We start from the raw sequence: 19,602 nt of genomic DNA on the forward strand, positions 1-19,602 counted from the left end.
TAAATGGCCAAAAGGCAACCCATCCCTTATGGGATTAATATACACATTAACAAACAACGATAATTCACTATGGTAATTAAAGGATAACAAACCGGACCCTGAACAGCTATCCCCACGCCATAAGTCTGTTAAATGGACCCAGACTACCTGCATTGACACTTTCCTTCTATTTTACAAACTCCCTCACTGACTAATATATATATATATATATACTCACACACACTACAAACCCCCACACGCATAATGTGCGTACATGCATACTGATGTCACACACTTTCACACTCTACACACACGGTGCTATACTGCTGCTACTGTCTATCCTTTACCCCTACCTACAGTATACTGCTGCTAGACCAACTTCTCCCTTAATGTCAGCAAGACAAAGAAGATGATGGCGGACTACAGGAAAGAGTCGTTATTAGCTGGCGGTGCTCTCTGTATCTGGTCACGTTATTAGCTGGCGGTGCTCTCTGTATTTAGCCACGTTATTAGCTGGCGGTGCTCTCTGTATATAGCCACGTTATTAGCTGGTGGTGCTCTCTGTATATAGCCACGTTATTAGCTGGCGGTGCTCTCTGTATATAGCCACGTTATTAGCTGGCGGTGCTCTCTGTATATAGCCACGTTATTAGTTGGCGGTGCTCTCTGTATATAGCCACGTTATTAGCTGGCGGTGCTCTTTGTAAAATGTTTATTTTTTATTTTACCTTTTATTTTACTAGGCAAGTCAGTAAAGAACAAATACTTATTTTCAATGACGGCCTAGGAACAGTGGGTTAACTGCCTGTTCAGGGGCAGAACGACAGATTTGTACCTTGTCAGCTCGGGGATTTGAACTTGCAACCTTCCGGTTACTAGTCCAACACTCGAACCACTAGGCTAACCTGCCACCCCGATAATCATATCACTAATTTATATATTTTTTTGTTAGAAAAGGACCCGTCAGCAAGCATTTCACCAATCAATCAATCAATCAATCAAATTTTATTTGTCACATACACATGGTTAGCAGATGTTAATGCGAGTGTAGCGAAATGCTTGTGCTTCTAGTTCCGACAATGCAGTAATAACCAACAAGTAATCTAACTAACAATTCCTAATCTACTGTCTTATACACAGTGTAAGGGGATAAAGAATATGTACATAAGGATATGTGAATGAGTAATGGTACAGAGCAGCATAGGCAAGATACAGTAGATGGTATCGAGTACAGTATATACATGTGAGATGAGTATGTAAACAAAGTGGCATAGTTAAAGTGGCTAGTGATACATGTATTACATAAGGATGCAGTCGATGATATAGAGTACAGTATATACATATGCATATGAGATGAATAATGTAGGGTAAGTAACATTATATAAGGTAGCATTGTTTAAAGTGGCTAGTGATATATTTACATTTCCCATCAATTCCCATTATTAAAGTGGCTGGAGTTGAGTCAGTGTCTATACCTATGTCTATACCTGTTTTACAAAAGCACGTGACAACTATAAAAGGTTTGATTTGAACAGCATCCTGTGTACAGCGTTATAGTTTATTTGCCATGTCACAGCAGCCAGCCCAATGACCTCTCACCTCAAACAGATTTAGGGCCTATAGTTAGACCTTGATTATAAACAGACTGTGATGGAGCGTTGCACAACTAGCTTAGTCAGTACTAGAGCTCATTGTCATTCTCTCTGCCACTAGTGTTGAGGCCTCTGCCTGCCCCTGGACGGTTGAGGCAGGCAGTGTGGTATACACTACAGTTGATGGTGTGTGTGGAGTAAGAGCAGCATCAATAGTGTGTTTACATAATGGAGTGTTTGTCTCTATTTAAGATGTGTGTGTACAGTAGAGCTTTTGTCCTCTCTGTGGATGATGTAAGTTCCACAGTAGTACATACGTTTGAGGAGCAGGAACCCATGTCATCTTTCTAATAGGCTCAGTTACACTCAGAACATGGCTGCATGCACGGTCCCAAGGTGACCCAGACACCTGGTTCTCTACTCGGGACATGGCTGCGTGCACGGTCCCAAGGTGACCCAGACACCTGGTTCTCTACTCGGGACATGGCTGCGTGCACGGTCCCAAGGTGACCCAGACACCTGGTTCTCTACTCGGGACATGGCTGCGTGCACGGTCCCAAGGTGACCCAGACACCTGGTTCTCTACTCGGGACATGGCTGCGTGCACGGTCCCAAGGTGACCCAGACACCTGGTTCTCTACTCGGGACATGGCTGCGTGCACGGTCCCAAGGTGACCCAGACACCTGGTTCTCTACTCGGGACATGGCTGCGTGCACGGTCCCAAGGTGACCCATACACCTGGTTCTCTACTCGGTACATGGCTGCGTGCACGGTCCCAAGGTGACCCAGACACCTGGTTCTCTACTCGGTACATGGCTGCGTGCACGGTCCCAAGGTGACCCAGACACCTGGTTCTCTACTCGGTACATGGCTGCGTGCACGGTCCCAAGGTGACCCAGACACCTGGTTCTCTACTCGGTACATGGCTGCGTGCACGGTCCCAAGGTGACCCAGACACCTGGTTCTCTACTCGGGACATGGCTGCGTGCACGGTCCCAAGGTGACCCAGACACCTGGTTCTCTACTCGGGACATGGCTGCGTGCACGGTCCCAAGGTGACCCAGACACCTGGTTCTCTACTCGGTACATGGCTGCGTGCACGGTCCCAAGGTGACCCAGACACCTGGTTCTCTACTCGGTACATGGCTGCGTGCACGGTCCCAAGGTGACCCAGACACCTGGTTCTCTTCTCGGTACATGGCTGCGTGCACGGTCCCAAGGTGACCCAGATGCCTGCTTTATTCTAATCTCCATCCTAATCCATAGTCTATATGACCAGAGAAAATGCCGAGTGGTGTGGTGAAATGTATTTGAATTAAATGACCCCCCTTTTTTTTAACTGGTCAATGGTTTGGTCGATTGGCTGATGGTCGACCCAGACATTTTATAGTCGAGCAATGGCAAATATATCTAAAATGAATAATAATAACATGGCACATGAGAGGAATGTCTGATTCACACCTGTCTGAGTGGAAGAATCCATTTAGAGGCAGCGGGGGTGGTTGTCCCACTTCACTGTTTTTATTACCGTTTTTAGAATCTACAATGTTCGGTTACGTTAAGTTTTGTTAACGCATTCAATATATTATTAGTCTTGTCGTAAGAGTGAACATGTTGTTTGCAGAGCGCACAACCGTAGTCTACACTTGGTTTGTTTTAATTCTATGTTTACGATTTGTCACTTGTGTGGAGCCACTCCTGTCAGTATAGAAGTAGGATGAGTCTACCTGGCCTGAAGGCAAATGTTGGCCTATAAATCTGGGCCTGGAACTATTCCCATTTGGGGATTTGATGCTATTTAATATTGTCGTAACTCACTTATACAATGTTGCATGTGTGCTAGCACAATTGGGCTGGACCAGGTTAATAGTTGATACAATGTTTCCAAGTTCCCTGCAGACAGGCCATGTGTAGCCAATGTGATTTTATAGGATATTTATTTATCAAAATATTTTCTACCTGCAGGCTGCAATTTTTTTTATTTGTTGGCTTTTATTTTAGGCTATTTTTACATATTGGCAATAGTTACTTTTAGATTTGTATAATTTTAATTTAGAATTTTTAGTAACCACATTTATTTTGAGAAACTTTATTAGACATGAAAATGTCCATATGAAAATCCTAACTGGCACGCAGATCAGTAAAACTGGTAGGAGAACTTGGCACTGGAAAAGGTTGCCGAAAGCTAACAGCAGCTGGTGGAAGGTTTTTTTTTTTTCTTCTTCTGGTTAGGCTATATTGATCACACACTCCTTTTTAGTCATTTGTGTCTTCAATTTTAATCAGTGCTTAAAGCATCAGACAAGCTCCGTAGCAAACATATAGTTGATTTTATTCAAACATAGTGTCTCTATATGGAAAAATACTCTTTATTTAAAAAAAAATTTTTTTTTTTTTTAGACCAACCGATTTTCTTTTGTCGAGAATAGCCTTAGGATGAATTATTTTCTCTGAGTCACTAGGCCAGACATACTCAACTGGCGAGCCACTCTCTGAATCCAGACCCAATACGTTACGCGGGTACTGAATTCTTTATTTTGTAAAAAAAAACTCAGGCTTTCAACCTATTGCTGTTGTAACCGTAGAATGGATACAATATTGTATTTAGTGCACTGCGTTTGTCCTCATGTCATTCACTCACAGACCTTAGAATTATTTATACTAGTTACTGAGCTTTAACATGCTAAATGTCCTCCGCCAGCAAGGGGCGTGAAGAGTTCGGGGGTCGTGATTTTGGGGGGGTGGGGGGGTTCTACACCGATGAATCGGTGTCCATCTGGGCCTTTTGCCTTCTAGGAAATTTATATGAACTGATAGCCAAATAGTCCCTTAGTGCTGCTGTAGTAGGCTGTGTGCTGAGGTCACTGACCCTGCACCAACAATACCCACACATACGGCCTAGGGTTGGTGGTATCCAGATTTTCATAGTGTTTCTGTACCGGGGTGTATACGGTAGAGGGCTGCATTTCTCATGCTGTGAGGAGTAGGCGGTCAGATGGACGACTGAGATGGGAATATTTCTGCTGTCCCGTAGGTTATTTTGTAAACTGAGATCTTTCTGCTTTGTTTTCCGTTAGACCTATCCTAGGTATACGCATTGGCTGATAAAGCCCAGTAATACAGATGGCTTAATATAATGGGCCACGTGAGAATCTCTGGTAATTGAATCTATATTTCTTGAGGTATTTGTGCGAATTTGATATTGCCTTTATGGCACAACATTGCTGGGAAAAGTGAGCTTTGTGACATGCGCCAAAAATAACATAGCGGGACTGTGGTTGGGTTTGGGGCCAGTTCATGCGCTAGTGGGCGGGAGTCCGACACAGCCCGGCGGGTGCAGGGGGGTTGCAGTATGGATAGCTCCCGGAATGGGGTAAGGATATCACTCCTGCGTAGACCTCTACTATACCGTATTACCGGAAGTTCACACAATTACGTATATAACACTTTAGGCAACAGGGATCTTGATCCAGGAAGGGATGGAATGTCTCTGCTGTAACCATTTGAAGTTTGATCTTGACATTTAGCCACTTAGCCATTTAGCTAGCAAGTTAGCAAACCAAATGTATAGCTGGACTCCTGAGCTGGATATAATTTATTTGACATCTTAGATTTCTTGTAGTTATAAGCAGTGGTGAAGCACGGACCCCTCCAGCCCCCATGAGGCCAACATTTATACAAGTTATTTATTTTATTTAAACGCGATTGAAAGTCATAGTCTGTATTTCGAAATAACCCCGCCTACGGTATAAACAGTATATAGCCCAAACCCAATGCTTCTGTCAATCAATAACAGCACAGAGGTCAACGACTTCCTGCTCTATTTACCTGTCCTTCCATTGGACTGTCAACAGTTTTAAATAGTTTAACTATTTATGTATGAACTGAACTCTGACTCCTGACCTCTGTCTTCTCCACAGTGTCATCCAAGCACCGTTACCACTTCCTGTTGATAAGGTAAGGGTTGCAATGCATTGTGTGTGTGTGGGGGGGGCGGGTGGTGCTGTTACTTTAACCTCAGGGGTTGCCTTTAGGGTTAGAATTGGGGTGAGAGGTTAGGGTTGCGCCATGCTTCCCAAGCAAAACCGTTCATGCTCATACACTACATAGTCAATAGTATATGCACTAGAGGTTGACCAATTAATCGGAATGTACGATTAATTAGGGCCGATTACATTGCACTCCACGAGGAGACTGCTTGGCAGGCTGACTACCTGTTATGCGAGTGCAGCAAGGAGCCAAGGTAAGGTGCTAGCTCGCATTAAACTTATCTTATTAAAAAAAAAAAAAAAAAATCTTAACATACTCACTAGTTACCATCAACCATGTGTAGTTATTACTAGTTCATCTAGCGTGTCCTGAGTTGCATATAATCGATGCGGTGCCTGTTAATCACAGCCTACTTCTCCACAAACGGGTGATTTAACAAGCGCCTTCGCGGAAAAAAAGCACTGTCGTTGCACCAATGTGTAAAATAAAAAACACTGTACCTAACCATAAACATCAACGCCTTTCTTAAAATCAATACACAGAAGTATATATTTTAAACCTGCATATTTAGTTAAAAGAAATTGATGTTAGCAGGCAATATTTAAACTAGGGAAATTGTGTCACTTCTCTTGCGTTCATTGCACGCAGAGTCGGGGTATATGCAGCAGTTTGGGCCGCCTGGCTCGTTACGAACTCATTTGCCAGAATTTTACGTCATTATGACATAAAATATGGAACGGTTAAGTATTTCACTGAAAGAATAAACGTTTTGTTTTCGAAATGATAGTTTCCGGTTTTGACCATATTAATGACCTGAAGCTCGTATTTCTGTGTGTGTATTATATTATAATGAAGTCTATGGTTTGATAATTGATAGAGCAGTCTGACTGAGCGTTGGTAGGCCACAGCAGGCTCGTAAGCATTCATTCAAACAGTACTTTACTGCGTTTGCCAGCAGCTCTTTGCAATGCTTCAAGCATTATATATCAGCTTTTTTGGTCCTCCCAATAATCAGTATCAACGTTGAAAAGTCATTATCGGTCGACCTCTAATATGCACATCTGTTCACAGAATACCTCATTCCAAAATCATCAGCATTGACATTACTGCTACAACAGCCTCCACTCTTCTGGGAAGGCTTTCCACTAGATGTTGGAACATTGCTGCTATAACAGCCTCCACTCTTCTGGGAAGGCTTTCCACTAGATGTTGGAACATTGCTGCTACAACAGCCTCCACTCTTCTGGGAAGACTTTCCACTAGATGTTGGAACATTGCTGTTCAGTTACAAGTGTTAGTGATGTCGGGCGATTCGGTCTGGCTCGCAGTCGGCATTCCAATTCGTCCACAATCTCAACATACCATTTCTGTATGGACCTCGCATTGTGCACGGGGGCATTGTCATGCTGAAACAGGCAAGGGCCTTCCCCAAACTGTTGCCACACAGTTGTCAGTACAGAATCATCTAGAATGTCATTGTATGCTGTAGTGTTAAGATTTCCCTTCACTGGAGCTAAGGGGCCTAGCCTGAACCATGAAAATCAGCCCCAGACCATTATTCCTCCTCCACCAAACTTTACAGTTAGTATTATGCATTCAGCAGGTAGCGTTCTCCTGGCATCCGGCAATCCCATATTTGTTTGTCGGATTGCCAGATGGTGAAGCATGATTCATCACTCCAGAGAACACATTTCCACTGCTCCAGGGTCCAATGACAGCGAGCTTTACACAATTCCAGCCAGTGTTTGGCATTGCGCATGGTGTTAGCCTTGTGTGCGGCTGCTCGGCCGTGGAAACCCATTTCATGAAGCTCCCGACGAACAGTTCTTGTGCTGAGGTTGCTTCCAGAGGCAGTTTAGACCTCGGTAGTGAGTGTTGCACCCAAAGACGGACAATTTGTATGTGGACACCCCTCCAATTCATGGAGGGAAATTGCAGAGACGCTGGAGTCTGACCCAACCACTTGTTCAAAGAAGTGGGGTAGGTTTCGCGAACAGTTCATCAAGGCAAGAAAAGAAACAAGAGCCTCAGTGAAGAGGCTTCTTCAGAAATGCTGCTGCTGGCTTGTTCAGCACGTGAAGCATGGGAAGACGGCATGCTGCTTTGTCTTCATCAAAGGATTGGGGTATGTTGTATTTTCTATTTTAGTCGCCGAAAAGTAGCCATATTCTGCTAAATATAGCTAGCTCAAGCTACTTTGCAGGCTAGCTAGCCTAGCAGGATATTCGTGCAGAGCAAGCAACCAAATTAACCGAAAGATCTTTACAACTTTTGAGCAAACATTTTGTCAGTAAGAATCATAAGCTTCCCACGTTGGTTACACCAAAGTCTTAAGTTTGTTTTCAAGGTCCAGCGAGTCAAAATGTTGCAACCGTTGGAGCAGAGTTGAGTAGGCCTGGCCAAGCCATTATTCTCAACTCTGCTCCAACAGTTGCAAAATTATATGTTCTATTGTTGTCTCAGTTATTTCATGTTCATTGATCGTTTTGCGTATGTGTAATAAATAGCCCTCTACCTTTTTATTTTTCAAGGCACAAACAGGTGAATGGAGACCACACCTGGTTTTGTTTTCTGCCCCCCCAAGCACTACCAGCACTGCCTGTTCAACTGTCCCCAAGTCCATCTCCCACACTGAGCTGCTGTGCAGAATTGGAAAGTAATATCCTGGGCCCATTTCCAAGACCTATTCCACTGGCTTGCTCCTCACCCACTCCACAGAGCAGCAGTAGCAGGGCTGTGCGCTCCTCAACCACTCCACAGAGCAGCAGCAGTAGTAGCAGCAGGACCGTGAGCTCCTCACCCACTCCACAGAGCAGTAGCAACACGGCTGTGAGCTCCTCACCCACTCCACAGAGCAGTAGCAGCAGGGCTGTGAGCTCCTCAGCGACGCCACAGAGCAGTAGCAGCAGGGCTGTGAGCTCCTCACCCACTCCACAGAGCAGTAGCAGCAGGGCTGTGAGCTCCTCACCCACTCCACAGAGCAGTAGCAACACGGCTGTGAGCTCCTCAGCGACGCCACAGAGCAGCAGCAGCAGGGCTGTGAGCTCCTCAGCGACGCCACAGAGCAGTAGCAGCAGGGCTGTGAGCTCCTCAGCGACGCCACAGAGCAGTAGGGCTGTGAGCTCCTCAGCGACGCCACAGAGCAGCAGGGCTGTGAGCTCCTCAGCGACGCCACAGAGCAGCAGGGCTGTGAGCTCCTCAGCATCGCCACAGAGCAGTGAGCTCCTCAGCGACGCCACAGAGCAGTAGCAGCAGGGCTGTGAGCTCCTCAGCGACGCCACAGAGCAGTAGGGCTGTGAGCTCCTCAGCGACGCCACAGAGCAGCAGGGCTGTGAGCTCCTCAGCGACGCCACAGAGCAGCAGGGCTGTGAGCTCCTCAGCGACGCCACAGAGCAGCAGGGCTGTGAGCTCCTCAGCGACGCCACAGAGCAGTAGCAGCAGGGCTGTGAGCTCCTCAGCGACGCCACAGAGCAGTAGGGCTGTGAGCTCCTCAGCGACGCCACAGAGCAGCAGGGCTGTGAGCTCCTCAGCGACGCCACAGAGCAGCAGGGCTGTGAGCTCCTCAGCATCGCCACAGAGCAGTGAGCTCCTCAGCGACGCCACAGAGCAGTAGCAGCAGGGCTGTGAGCTCCTCAGCGACGCCACAGAGCAGTAGGGCTGTGAGCTCCTCAGCGACGCCACAGAGCAGCAGGGCTGTGAGCTCCTCAGCGACGCCACAGAGCAGCAGGGCTGTGAGCTCCTCAGCGACGCCACAGAGCAGCAGGGCTGTGAGCTCCTCAGCGACGCCACAGAGCAGTAGGGCTGTGAGCTCCTCAGCGACGCCACAGAGCAGCAGGGCTGTGAGCTCCTCAGCGACGCCACAGAGCAGCAGGGCTGTGAGCTCCTCAGCGACGCCACAGAGCAGCAGGGCTGTGAGCTCCTCAGCGACGCCACAGAGCAGCAGGGCTGTGAGCTCCTCAGCGACGCCACAGAGCAGCAGGGCTGTGAGCTCCTCAGCATCGCCACAGAGCAGTGAGCTCCTCAGCGACGCCACAGAGCAGTAGCAGCAGGGCTGTGAGCTCCTCAGCGACGCCACAGAACAGTAGCAGCAGGGCTGTGAGCTCCTCAGCGACGCCACAGAGCAGCAGGGCTGTGAGCTCCTCAGCGACGCCACAGAGCAGCAGGGCTGTGAGCTCCTCAGCGACGCCACAGAGCAGCAGGGCTGTGAGAAGGGAGGAAAGAGCTGCAGACTCGGCCCTTGACACATCACTGGCAAAGACATCGCAAATGATTTGAAGACACATCTCAAAATCTGAAGAACGTCACGCACCGGAGCCACCAGCTTATCCCCGAGGTAAATAAATACTAATAATTTCCCTCTACTCTGATCCCCTTTCCTCTCTTCTGTTGTCCTTTTTCCCCTCTCCTCACCATGTACACAGTTCTCCAGACACTCCTAATGTCTCCCCCTCTTCTCCTCCTCTCCACAGGGCCCTGGCACTTATAGCTGATTTCATGGACGAGCTCTCACACAAACTCCAGAGGAATTCTATCAACAACTGCATGAGATCGTGCGTGACATCAAGAAGAGGACATGGTCCGAACGACTGGGACCCCAGTGAAATGAACAACTTGTTCTGTTGTTCAGACGTCTCAGGAGTCCGACGCTGTTTTACTATTGTCCACATAAATATTTGTATCAACACTGAAACCTTTGTAAACAACGTTTGTTGTTTACGTGTCTGGTCATAGCAGACAATATGGTGTATTGCATTTTTACTTTCAGAAGCCAGAATAAAGATGTATTTTTGTGTGCTGAAAAAGCTCTGTTGGCTTCTTCTTCGCAATACAAGATGATTAAACGCGTTCTATTTGAACATCAGGTGCTGATAATGTAGTGAAGAGCTGCCAGCCACAGGCTGATTAACGTAGTGAAGAGCTGCCAGCCAGACTGATTAACGTAGTGAAGAGCTGCCAGTGCCAGACTGATAATGTAGAGAAGAGCTGCCAGCCACCGACTGATTAACGTAGTGAAGAGCTGCCAGCGCCAGACTGATTAACGTAGTGAAGAGCTGCCAGCGCCAGACTGATTAACGTAGTGAAGAGCTGCCAGCCAGACTGATTAACGTAGTGAAGAGCTGCCAGTGCCAGACTGATAATGTAGAGAAGAGCTGCCAGCCACCGACTGATTAACGTAGTGAAGAGCTGCCAGCGCCAGACTGATTAACGTAGTGAAGAGCTGCCAGCCACAGACTGATTAACGTAGTGAAGAGCTGCCAGCGCCAGACTGATAATGTAGAGAAGAGCTGCCAGCCACAGACTGATTAACGTAGTGAAGAGCTGCCAGCCAGACTGATTAACGTAGTGAAGAGCTGCCAGCCACAGGCTGATTAACGTAGTGAAGAGCTGCCAGCCAGACTGATTAACGTAGTGAAGAGCTGCCAGACTGATTAACGTAGTGAAGAGCTGCCAGGCTGATTAACGTAGAGAAGAGCTGCCAGCCACAGACTGATTAACGTAGAGAAGAGCTGCCAGCCACAGACTTGACAGGTTTTCTTCTACTGGTGGTGTAGTTCAATCAAATCTAAATTACTGAACACTGAGACGCCATAGAATCGGGTTTCATTTTATTAACGATTCAAATTCTATTTTTTTTTAGTTCATTGTATTTTGGTTTACAGTGCACACAAAGAACTGAGTCTGAGCAGTCCAAAAATCTGATTGGCTGGCTTTGGGTTGAGTTGTCCTCTCCGAACCATGTTTTCCTTCCATGGCACATGTCTGGGGGGGGGGGGTCCTTTTAACAAGCAAACTCTCTGAGATTGTTGTCCCCTGCCACAACCCTCCACTCTCCAGGTTGGTAGTTGGCAGAAGGGATGGGTGTGTCAGCAACAGCGGGAGGCACGTATCTTGCGTTTTGCTCATGAGCTTCATGACAGGTAGTTGTGGAGGGCCACACATGCCCTTATCCTTTTGTAAGGGGTACAATCAGACGTTCATGAAAACTCATCCTTGCATCCGTGTAGGCTTTTGGAACATGGTTCCTGGAAAATGGTATGTTGTTCTGTCCGTCTTTTATCTACAGTGCCTTCGGAAAGTATTCAGACCCCTTGTCTTTTTCCAGATTTTGTTATGTTACAGCTTTATTCTAAAGTGGATTAAATAAAAACAATTTTTCAATCTACACACACTACCCCATAATGACAAAGCAAAAACAGGTTTTTAGAATTTTTTGAAGATCTATTTCAAATAAGCATACCTTATTTACATACATATTCAGACCCTTGGCTCTGAGACTTGAAATTGAGTTCAGTTGCATCCTGTTTCCATTGATTATCCTTGAGATGTTTCTACAACTTGATTGGACTCCACCTGTGGTAAATTCAATTTATTTGGAAAGGCACACACCTGTCTATATAAGGTCCCACAGTTGACAGTGCATGTCAGAGCAGAAACCAAGCCATGAGGTCAAAGGAATTGTCTGTAGAGCTCTGATACAGGATTGCGTCGAGGCACAGATCTGGGGAAGGGTACCAAAAAGATGTCTGCAGCATTGAAGATCCCCAAGAACACAGTGACCTCCATTCTTAAATGGAGGAACTTTGAACCACTAAGAGACTGCAGAGTTTGGCCTGGTCTAGGAATTCTGAGGAGAAGGGCTTTTATCAAGGAGGTGACCAAGAACCCGATGTTCAAACTGACAGAGCTCTAAAGTTCTCCCAGAAGGACAACCATCTTTGCATCAATCCACCAATCTCTTTGTAGAATGGCCAGACGGAAGCCACTCCACAGTAAAAGGCACATAACAGCCCAAAGGCACCTTTTTTTATTTATTTAACTAGACATGTCCGTTAAGAACAAATTCTTATTTTACGACGGCCTACCCTGGCCAAACCCTCCCCTAACCCGGGTGACACTGGGCAAATTGTGTGCCGCCCTATGTGACTTACGATCACGGCCGGATGTGATACAGGCCGGGATCGAATCAGGCTCTCTAGTGATGCCTCTAGAACTGAGATTCAGTGCTTTAGACCGTTGCGCCACTCGGGAACCCTGAAGACTCTCAGAACATGAGAAAAAAGATTCTCTGGTCTGATGAAACCAAGATTGAACTCTTCGGCCTGAATGCCAAGTGTCACGTCTGGAGGAAACCTGGCACCATCCCTACAGTGAAGCATGCTGTGGGGATGTTTTTCAGCAGCAGGAACTGGGAGACTAGATCGGATCGAGGCAAAGATGAACGGAGCAAAGTAGAGATCCTTTATGGAAACCTGCTCAGGACCTCAGACTGGGGCAAAGGTTCACCTTCCAACAGGACAACGACCCTAACCACACAGCTAAGAGAATATAGGAGTGGCTTCGGGACAAGTCTCTGAATGTCCTTGTGTGGCCCAGGCAAAACCCAGACTTGAACCCGATCGAACATCCTCCGGAGAGACCTGAAAATAGCTGTGCAACGATACTCCCCATCCAACCTGACAGAGCTTGAGAGGATCTGCAGAGAAGATTGGGAGAAACTCCCCAAATATAGGTGTCCCAAGTATGTACCCAAGAAAACTCAGCTGTAATCGCTGCCAAAGGTGCTTCAACAAAGTCCTGAGTAAATGGTCTGAATACTTGTTCAAGTGTGATATTTAAGTTCAATTTTTTTTTATAGATTAGTTAACATTTCTAAAAACCTGTTTTTGCCTCGTCATAATGGGGTGTTGTGTGTAGATTGAGGAAAACCAATTGAATCTATATTAGAATGAGGCTGGAGCGTAACAAAATATGGACAGGTCAAGAAGTCTGAATACTTTCTGAAGGCACTGTAGTAAAACACTAGTAACTGACCAGGTTTTATGACATCACGTGGCAAGACTGGCCGTAACACCTCGTCAGTTACGTCACGTGGCAAGACTGTGGCCGTAACACCTCGTCAGTTACGTCACGTGGTAAGACTGGCCGTAACACCTCGTCAGTTACGTCACGTGGTAAGACTGGCCGTAACACCTCGTCAGTTACGTCACGTGGTAAGACTGGCCGTAACACCTCGTCAGTTACGTCACGTGGTAAGACTGTGGCCGTAACACCTCGTCAGTTACGTCACGTGGTAAGACTGTGGCCGTAACACCTCGTCAGTTACGTCACGTGGTAAGACTGTGGCCGTAACACCTCGTCAGTTACGTCACGTGGTAAGACTGTGGCCGTAACACCTCGTCAGTTACGTCACGTGGTAAGACTGTGGCCGTAACACCTCGTCAGTTACGTCACGTGGTAAGACTGTGGCCGTAACACCTCGTCAGTTACGCCACGTGGTAAGACTGTGGCCGTAACACCTCGTCAGTTACGCCACGTGGTAAGACTGGCCGTAACACCTCGTCCAGTTACGTCACGTGGTAAGACTGTGGCCGTAACACCTCGTCAGTTACGCCACGTGGTAAGACTGTGGCCGTAACACCTCGTCAGTTACGCCACGTGGTAAGACTGTGGCCGTAACACCTCGTCAGTTACGCCACGTGGTAAGACTGTGGCCGTAACACCTGGTCAGTTACGTCACGTGGTAAGACTGTGGCCGTAACACCTCGTCAGTTACGTCACGTGGTAAGACTGTGGCCGTAACACCTCGTCAGTTACGTCACGTGGTAAGACTGTGGCCGTAACACCTCGTCAGTTACGTCACGTGGTAAGACTGGCAGTAACACCTCGTCAGTTACGTCACGTGGTAAGACTGTGGCCGTAACACCTCGTCAGTTACGTCACGTGGTAAGACTGGCCGTAACACCTCGTCAGTACCGTCACGTGGTAAGACTGTGGCCGTAACACCTCGTCAGTTACGTCACGTGGTAAGACTGTGGCCGTAACACCTCGTCAGTTACGTCACGTGGTAAGACTGTGGCCGTTACACCTCGTCAGTTACGTCACGTGGTAAGACTGTGGCCGTTAGTAACACCTTACATGTATATTATTAAGAAATAATGAAGCTGGCCCAGAAACGGACAGCAACACGTTGATCTTTCCTGGCTCAGACGAAAAGAATGTTCTATTTCAAAATATGAACGTGTCAACTGTCTATTTGATCAACTGACAGACGTTCGTACTCAACCAGGCAAGTTAAGGTCTCTTCATAGTCCTGAACGCCTGAACATTTTCACAGTAATACCTTGAAGTATTCACACCCCTTGATACCACATTTAGTTATTACAGTCTGAATTCAGAATGGATTAAATATATTTTTTCTCTCTCAACTATCGATACAAATCAAATGTTTTTGGGCGCATACACATTCAGCATGTTTATTGCGGAATGCTTGTGTTCCTAGCCTCCGACAGTTCAGTATATCTATCTCACAGGAATGTAAAAAAAGAAAAAATGAACGGAATAAAGAACTATTAGGTCGAGCAACTTCTGAGTCCGTTGTGTGTGTGTGTGTGTGTGTGTGTGTGTGTGGAAATGCTGTAGGATATAATATGTATATGTACAGCAATAGTTAAATAGGATGGCATTGATTAAAATACAGTAAATACCAATACAAATGATTTAAACAGTATGTAAACATTAAAGTGACCCGTGTTCCCTTATTAAAGGGACCAGTGTGATTCCATGACTGTACATAGGGCAGCAGCCTCTAAAGTGCAGGGTTGAGTAACCGGGTGGTAGCTGGCTTGTGACGGTGACTAAAGTTCAGGGCCAGGATACTGTGTGGAGGCCAGCTAGTGGTGGCTATTTAACGGTCTAATGGCCTTGAGATTGAAGCTGTTTTTCAGTCTCTCGGTCCCAGCTTTGATGTACCTGTACTGACCTCGCCTTCTGGATGGTAGCGGGGTGAACAGGCAGTGGCTCGGGTGGTTGATGTCCTTGATGATCTTTATGGCCTTCCTGTAACATCGGGTGGTGTAGGTGTCCTGGAGGGCAGGTAGTTTGCCCCCAGTGATGCGTTGTGCAGAACTCACTACCCTCTGGAGAGCCTTATGGTTGTGGGCGGAGCAGTTGCCGTACCAGGCGGTGATACAGCCCAGTACAGTATATACAGTCTCTCGGTCCCAGCTTTGATGTACCTGTACTGACCTCGCCTTCTGGATGGTAGCGGGGTGAACAGGCTGTGGCTCGGGTGGTTGATTGCGTTCCTTTGACACTGGGTGCTGTCGATGTCCTGGAGGGCAGGCGGTGTGCACCCAGTTTCACATTGGGCCACCCTCTGGAGAGCCCAGCGGATGCTGACGGTGCAGGTGCCATACCAGGTGGTGATGCAGCCTGACAGGATGCTCTCAATGGTGCATCTGTAAAAGTTTTCGTCTTAGTGTGGTGAACCTGAGGCGGCCCCTGTCTGTTGGTGAACCATTTCAAGTTGTCAGTGATGTGTATGCGTAGGAACTTGACGCTGTTCACCCTCCCACTTCGGCCCCATTGATGTGAATGGAGGCGTTCTCCCTCTGCTGTCTCCTGAAGTCCACGATCAACTCCTTAATTTTGTCGAGGGAGAGGTTATTTCTCTGACACCACTCTGCCAGGGGCCTCACCTCACCACTAGTCGTAGTTTGAACAGGAAGTATTTTTGTATTCTGTACAGGCTTCCTTTTCAGTCTGTCAATTAGGTTAGTATTGTGGAGTAACTACAATGTTGTTGATCCATCCTCAGTTTTCTCAAATTACAGCCATTCACCTTTGTTTTAAAGTCACTATTGAATTCATGGTTAAATCGGAGCACACTGTGCTCAGCCGGATGGCAGGTGGCCTAGCGGTTAGAGGGGCGGCAGGTGGCTTAGGGTGTTGGGCCAGTAACTGAAAGGTTACTAGATCGAATCCCCGAGCTGACAAGGTCTGTCGTTCTGCCCCGGAACCCACTGTTCCAAGGTCATCATTGTAAATAAGAATTTGTTCTTAACTGATTTTTATTTTTTTAAATAATAAAATAGGAGCACACTGGGCTCAGCAGGAGCTCTTACTAAGCCCGGCGTGCTCCTATTTTATTATATTTAGGAATAACAGTGATTTATGGTAAATTCTGAATAGCAGTCTTCTCAAAATATTTCAAAACTGATGGTTTGGTGTATAAATATAGACGATAGGCTACAATATTATGCAAAGTTAGTATTGATCATATTGAACAATATTTCTTGATTTCCATTTACATTGTGTATAGTTTTTTTTTTTGTGCCACTGTACCCTTTAAGCCCACCTGAGATAAATATCACATATACAAGAATGTAATCTGTGTATGGTGCAAGGTTAATTTAACAGTAAAATAGACGTGAGCTGTGAATGCCTGAATTTTTTTTATCTTGTTGTAGTTTAAGTTATGTTTCTACTGTGTGACTTTGACATGCTGGCACGACTGTTAGAAATGGAGAAAAAAAAAAACATTTTCAATTGGCAAGAAATAGTAGGTTATAGATGTAATAACCAGATGAATTGGTTGAAATATTAAACTGCAGAATGTATTTGTTTTATCCACAGATGGAAGTGGGAATGTGGGTTTAGTAGATACCCAATCTGAAGTGAAGGATTAAATTGAAGCCTCAGTGGGGAGGAAACTCCATCTTTGGCTCATTTATGTTGCTGAAAACTGCTGGAGGAATTGTTGCTATTCCATTGTAGTTTCTGTTGCCCTTTGCATTCAGTAGCATCTATGAATGACATTAATAATAGTATTGACGTCAAACCAAGGACACGGGGGGTGGTTCCTCATGTTGTGCGATTCTCACTAGTGTTTTACAGAACTGCTTCTGAGAGATTAGGATCAGGACATGCAATTGTTACAGTAAGCGACTAACATAATGGATGACTGCAGTGTAGCTGTTATTAGGAGGACATGTTGCATGGGTTGCTAAGGCATCAGAATATGTAAGTGTGTTATATTAAATTTAAACTCAGCAACAACAAAAAAAAGTCCTCACTGTCAACTGCATTTATTTCCAGCAAAATTAACATGTGTGGATATTTGTAGGAACATAAGATTCAACAACTGAGACATAAACTGAACAGGTTCCACAGACATGTAACTAACAGAAATGGAATAATGTGTCCCTGAGCAAAAGGGGGGGTCAAAATCAAAATTAACAGTCAGTATCTGGTGTGGCCACCAGCTGCATTAAGTACTGCAGTGCATCTCCTACTTGTGGACAGGACCTTATTTGCCAGTTCTTGCTGTGAGATGTTACCCCACTCTTCCACCAAGGCACCTGCAAGTCCCCGGACATTTCTGGTGGGCATTGCCCTAAAAAACGCTCTAACCACCTGCCTGCTTCTCATTGCACTCCACGAGGAGCCTGCCTGTTACGCGAATACAGTAAGAAGCCAAGATATGTTGCTAGCCAGCATTAAACTTATCTTATAAAAAAACAATCATTCAATCAATCATAATCACTAGTTAGGCAGGCTGACTACCTGTTATGCGAGTGCAGCAAGGAGCCAAGGTAAGGTGCTAGCTAGCATTATCTTATTCAAAAAAATATATATATATATCTTAACATACTCACTAGTTAACTACACATGGTGGATGATATTACTAGTTTATCGTGTCCTGCGTTGCATATAATCGATGCGGTGCGGAAAAAGGACTGCCGTTGCTCCAACGTGTACCTAGCCTTTCTTAAAATCAATACAGAAGTATATATTTTTAAACCTGCATATTTAGTTAATATTTTTTTTATTTTACATTTATTTTACTAGGCAAGTCAGTTAATAACAAATTCTTATTTTTAATGACTGCCTAGGAACAGTGGGTTAACTGCCTGTTCAGGGGCAGAACGACAGATTTGTACCTTGTCAGCTCGGGGGTTTGAACTTGCAGCCTTCCGGTTACTAGTCCAACACTCGAACCACTAGGCTACACTGCCGCCCCGATAATCATATCACTAATTTATATTTTTATCCAATGCTCGAACTACCCTACATGCCCAAATGCATAGTGACAACTGTTAAGTTTGGTGGAGGTGGAAAAATGGTCTGGGGCTGTTTTCATGGTTTGGGCTAGGCCCCATTGTTCCAGTGAAGGGAATGCTTAACCCAACAGCATGCAATGACATTCTAGATTATTCTGTGCTTCCAATTTTGTGGCAACAGGCCCTTCTCATGTTTCTCATGACAATGAGAAACATGAGTGACGTCCATACAGATACGGTTTGTCGAGATCGGTGTGGAAGAACTTGACTGGCCTGCACAGTGCCCTGACCTCAACCCACATCGAACACCTTTGGGATGAATTGGAACACCTCCTGCCAGCCAGGCCTTATTGCCGAACATCAGAGCCCGACCTCACTAATGCTCTTGTGGCTGAACGGAAGCAAGTCCCTGCAGCAATGTTCCAACATCTAGTGGAAAGCCTTCCCAGAAGAGTGGAGGCTGTTGTAGCAGCAAAGTGGGAACCCAACTCCGTATTAATGCCTATGATTTTGGAATGAGATGTTTGACCAAGCAGGTGTCCACATAATTTTGTAGTGTAGGCCTGCAGGGTACCTGGTCTGCACACAAATGTAGGCATATAAATCTGATTATTTGGAGATCTGATAGTATTTCTGATTGACTTAACGCACCACCATTAATGAGCTGTGGAGCTTCTCAAAGGAACGTTTTCTTCACCTCAAACAGCATGTAAAGTCTGTTTTTACATCCATTGAGTATGACAATAGTTCCTCAATCCTTCCAGCTCTCTCTCCCTTTCGATAACCGCTCAGCAAGAAAGGGGAAAAATACTCTGATCTTGTGAAAATATAAAATAAGCCTGCCTGATTACTGCTTATACCTTGCGCAAATAACCGAGAGCTGTGTCTCTGTCCCAAGCTCACTGGTGCAGGTAACTGAGGGCCCAGAATATTTGTAAGTTTACTTGCGTGAGGGCAGTAACCAAGTTGATAGTTGTTACCATAGTTGGATGCAGACAGGACATGCATAGCCAATGTGATGTATGGGATATTTATTTTTTGTCAGTATGCAATGTTTTTTATTTTGGTTAATCACATGACAATGGTTTTGAGGTACGAAGACGTTATAAGTTAAATGAAGCTGTTCCACCAATGTGCATATGAAAACAATAACTGGCACACAGATCGTAACAAATGGGAAGATAAATTGGCATTCCAC

General features: G+C 45.8%; 1 protein-coding gene across 1 annotated transcript in view; it reads left to right on the forward strand.

Annotated features, from left to right (window-relative positions):
* slmapa (sarcolemma associated protein a) overlaps window positions 1-19,602 on the forward strand; it is a 130,709-nt gene that overhangs the window by 33,152 nt on the left and 77,955 nt on the right. Inside the window, exon 4 of the mRNA XM_064967333.1 lies at window positions 5,493-5,529. Within this exon, the coding sequence (XP_064823405.1) occupies window positions 5,493-5,529 (37 nt within the window). The remainder of the gene's footprint in view (window positions 1-5,492; window positions 5,530-19,602) is intronic.

This window comes from Oncorhynchus masou, chromosome 6 (assembly GCF_036934945.1).
Source record: "Oncorhynchus masou masou isolate Uvic2021 chromosome 6, UVic_Omas_1.1, whole genome shotgun sequence".
In the NCBI taxonomy this organism is placed as follows: domain Eukaryota; kingdom Metazoa; phylum Chordata; class Actinopteri; order Salmoniformes; family Salmonidae; genus Oncorhynchus; species Oncorhynchus masou.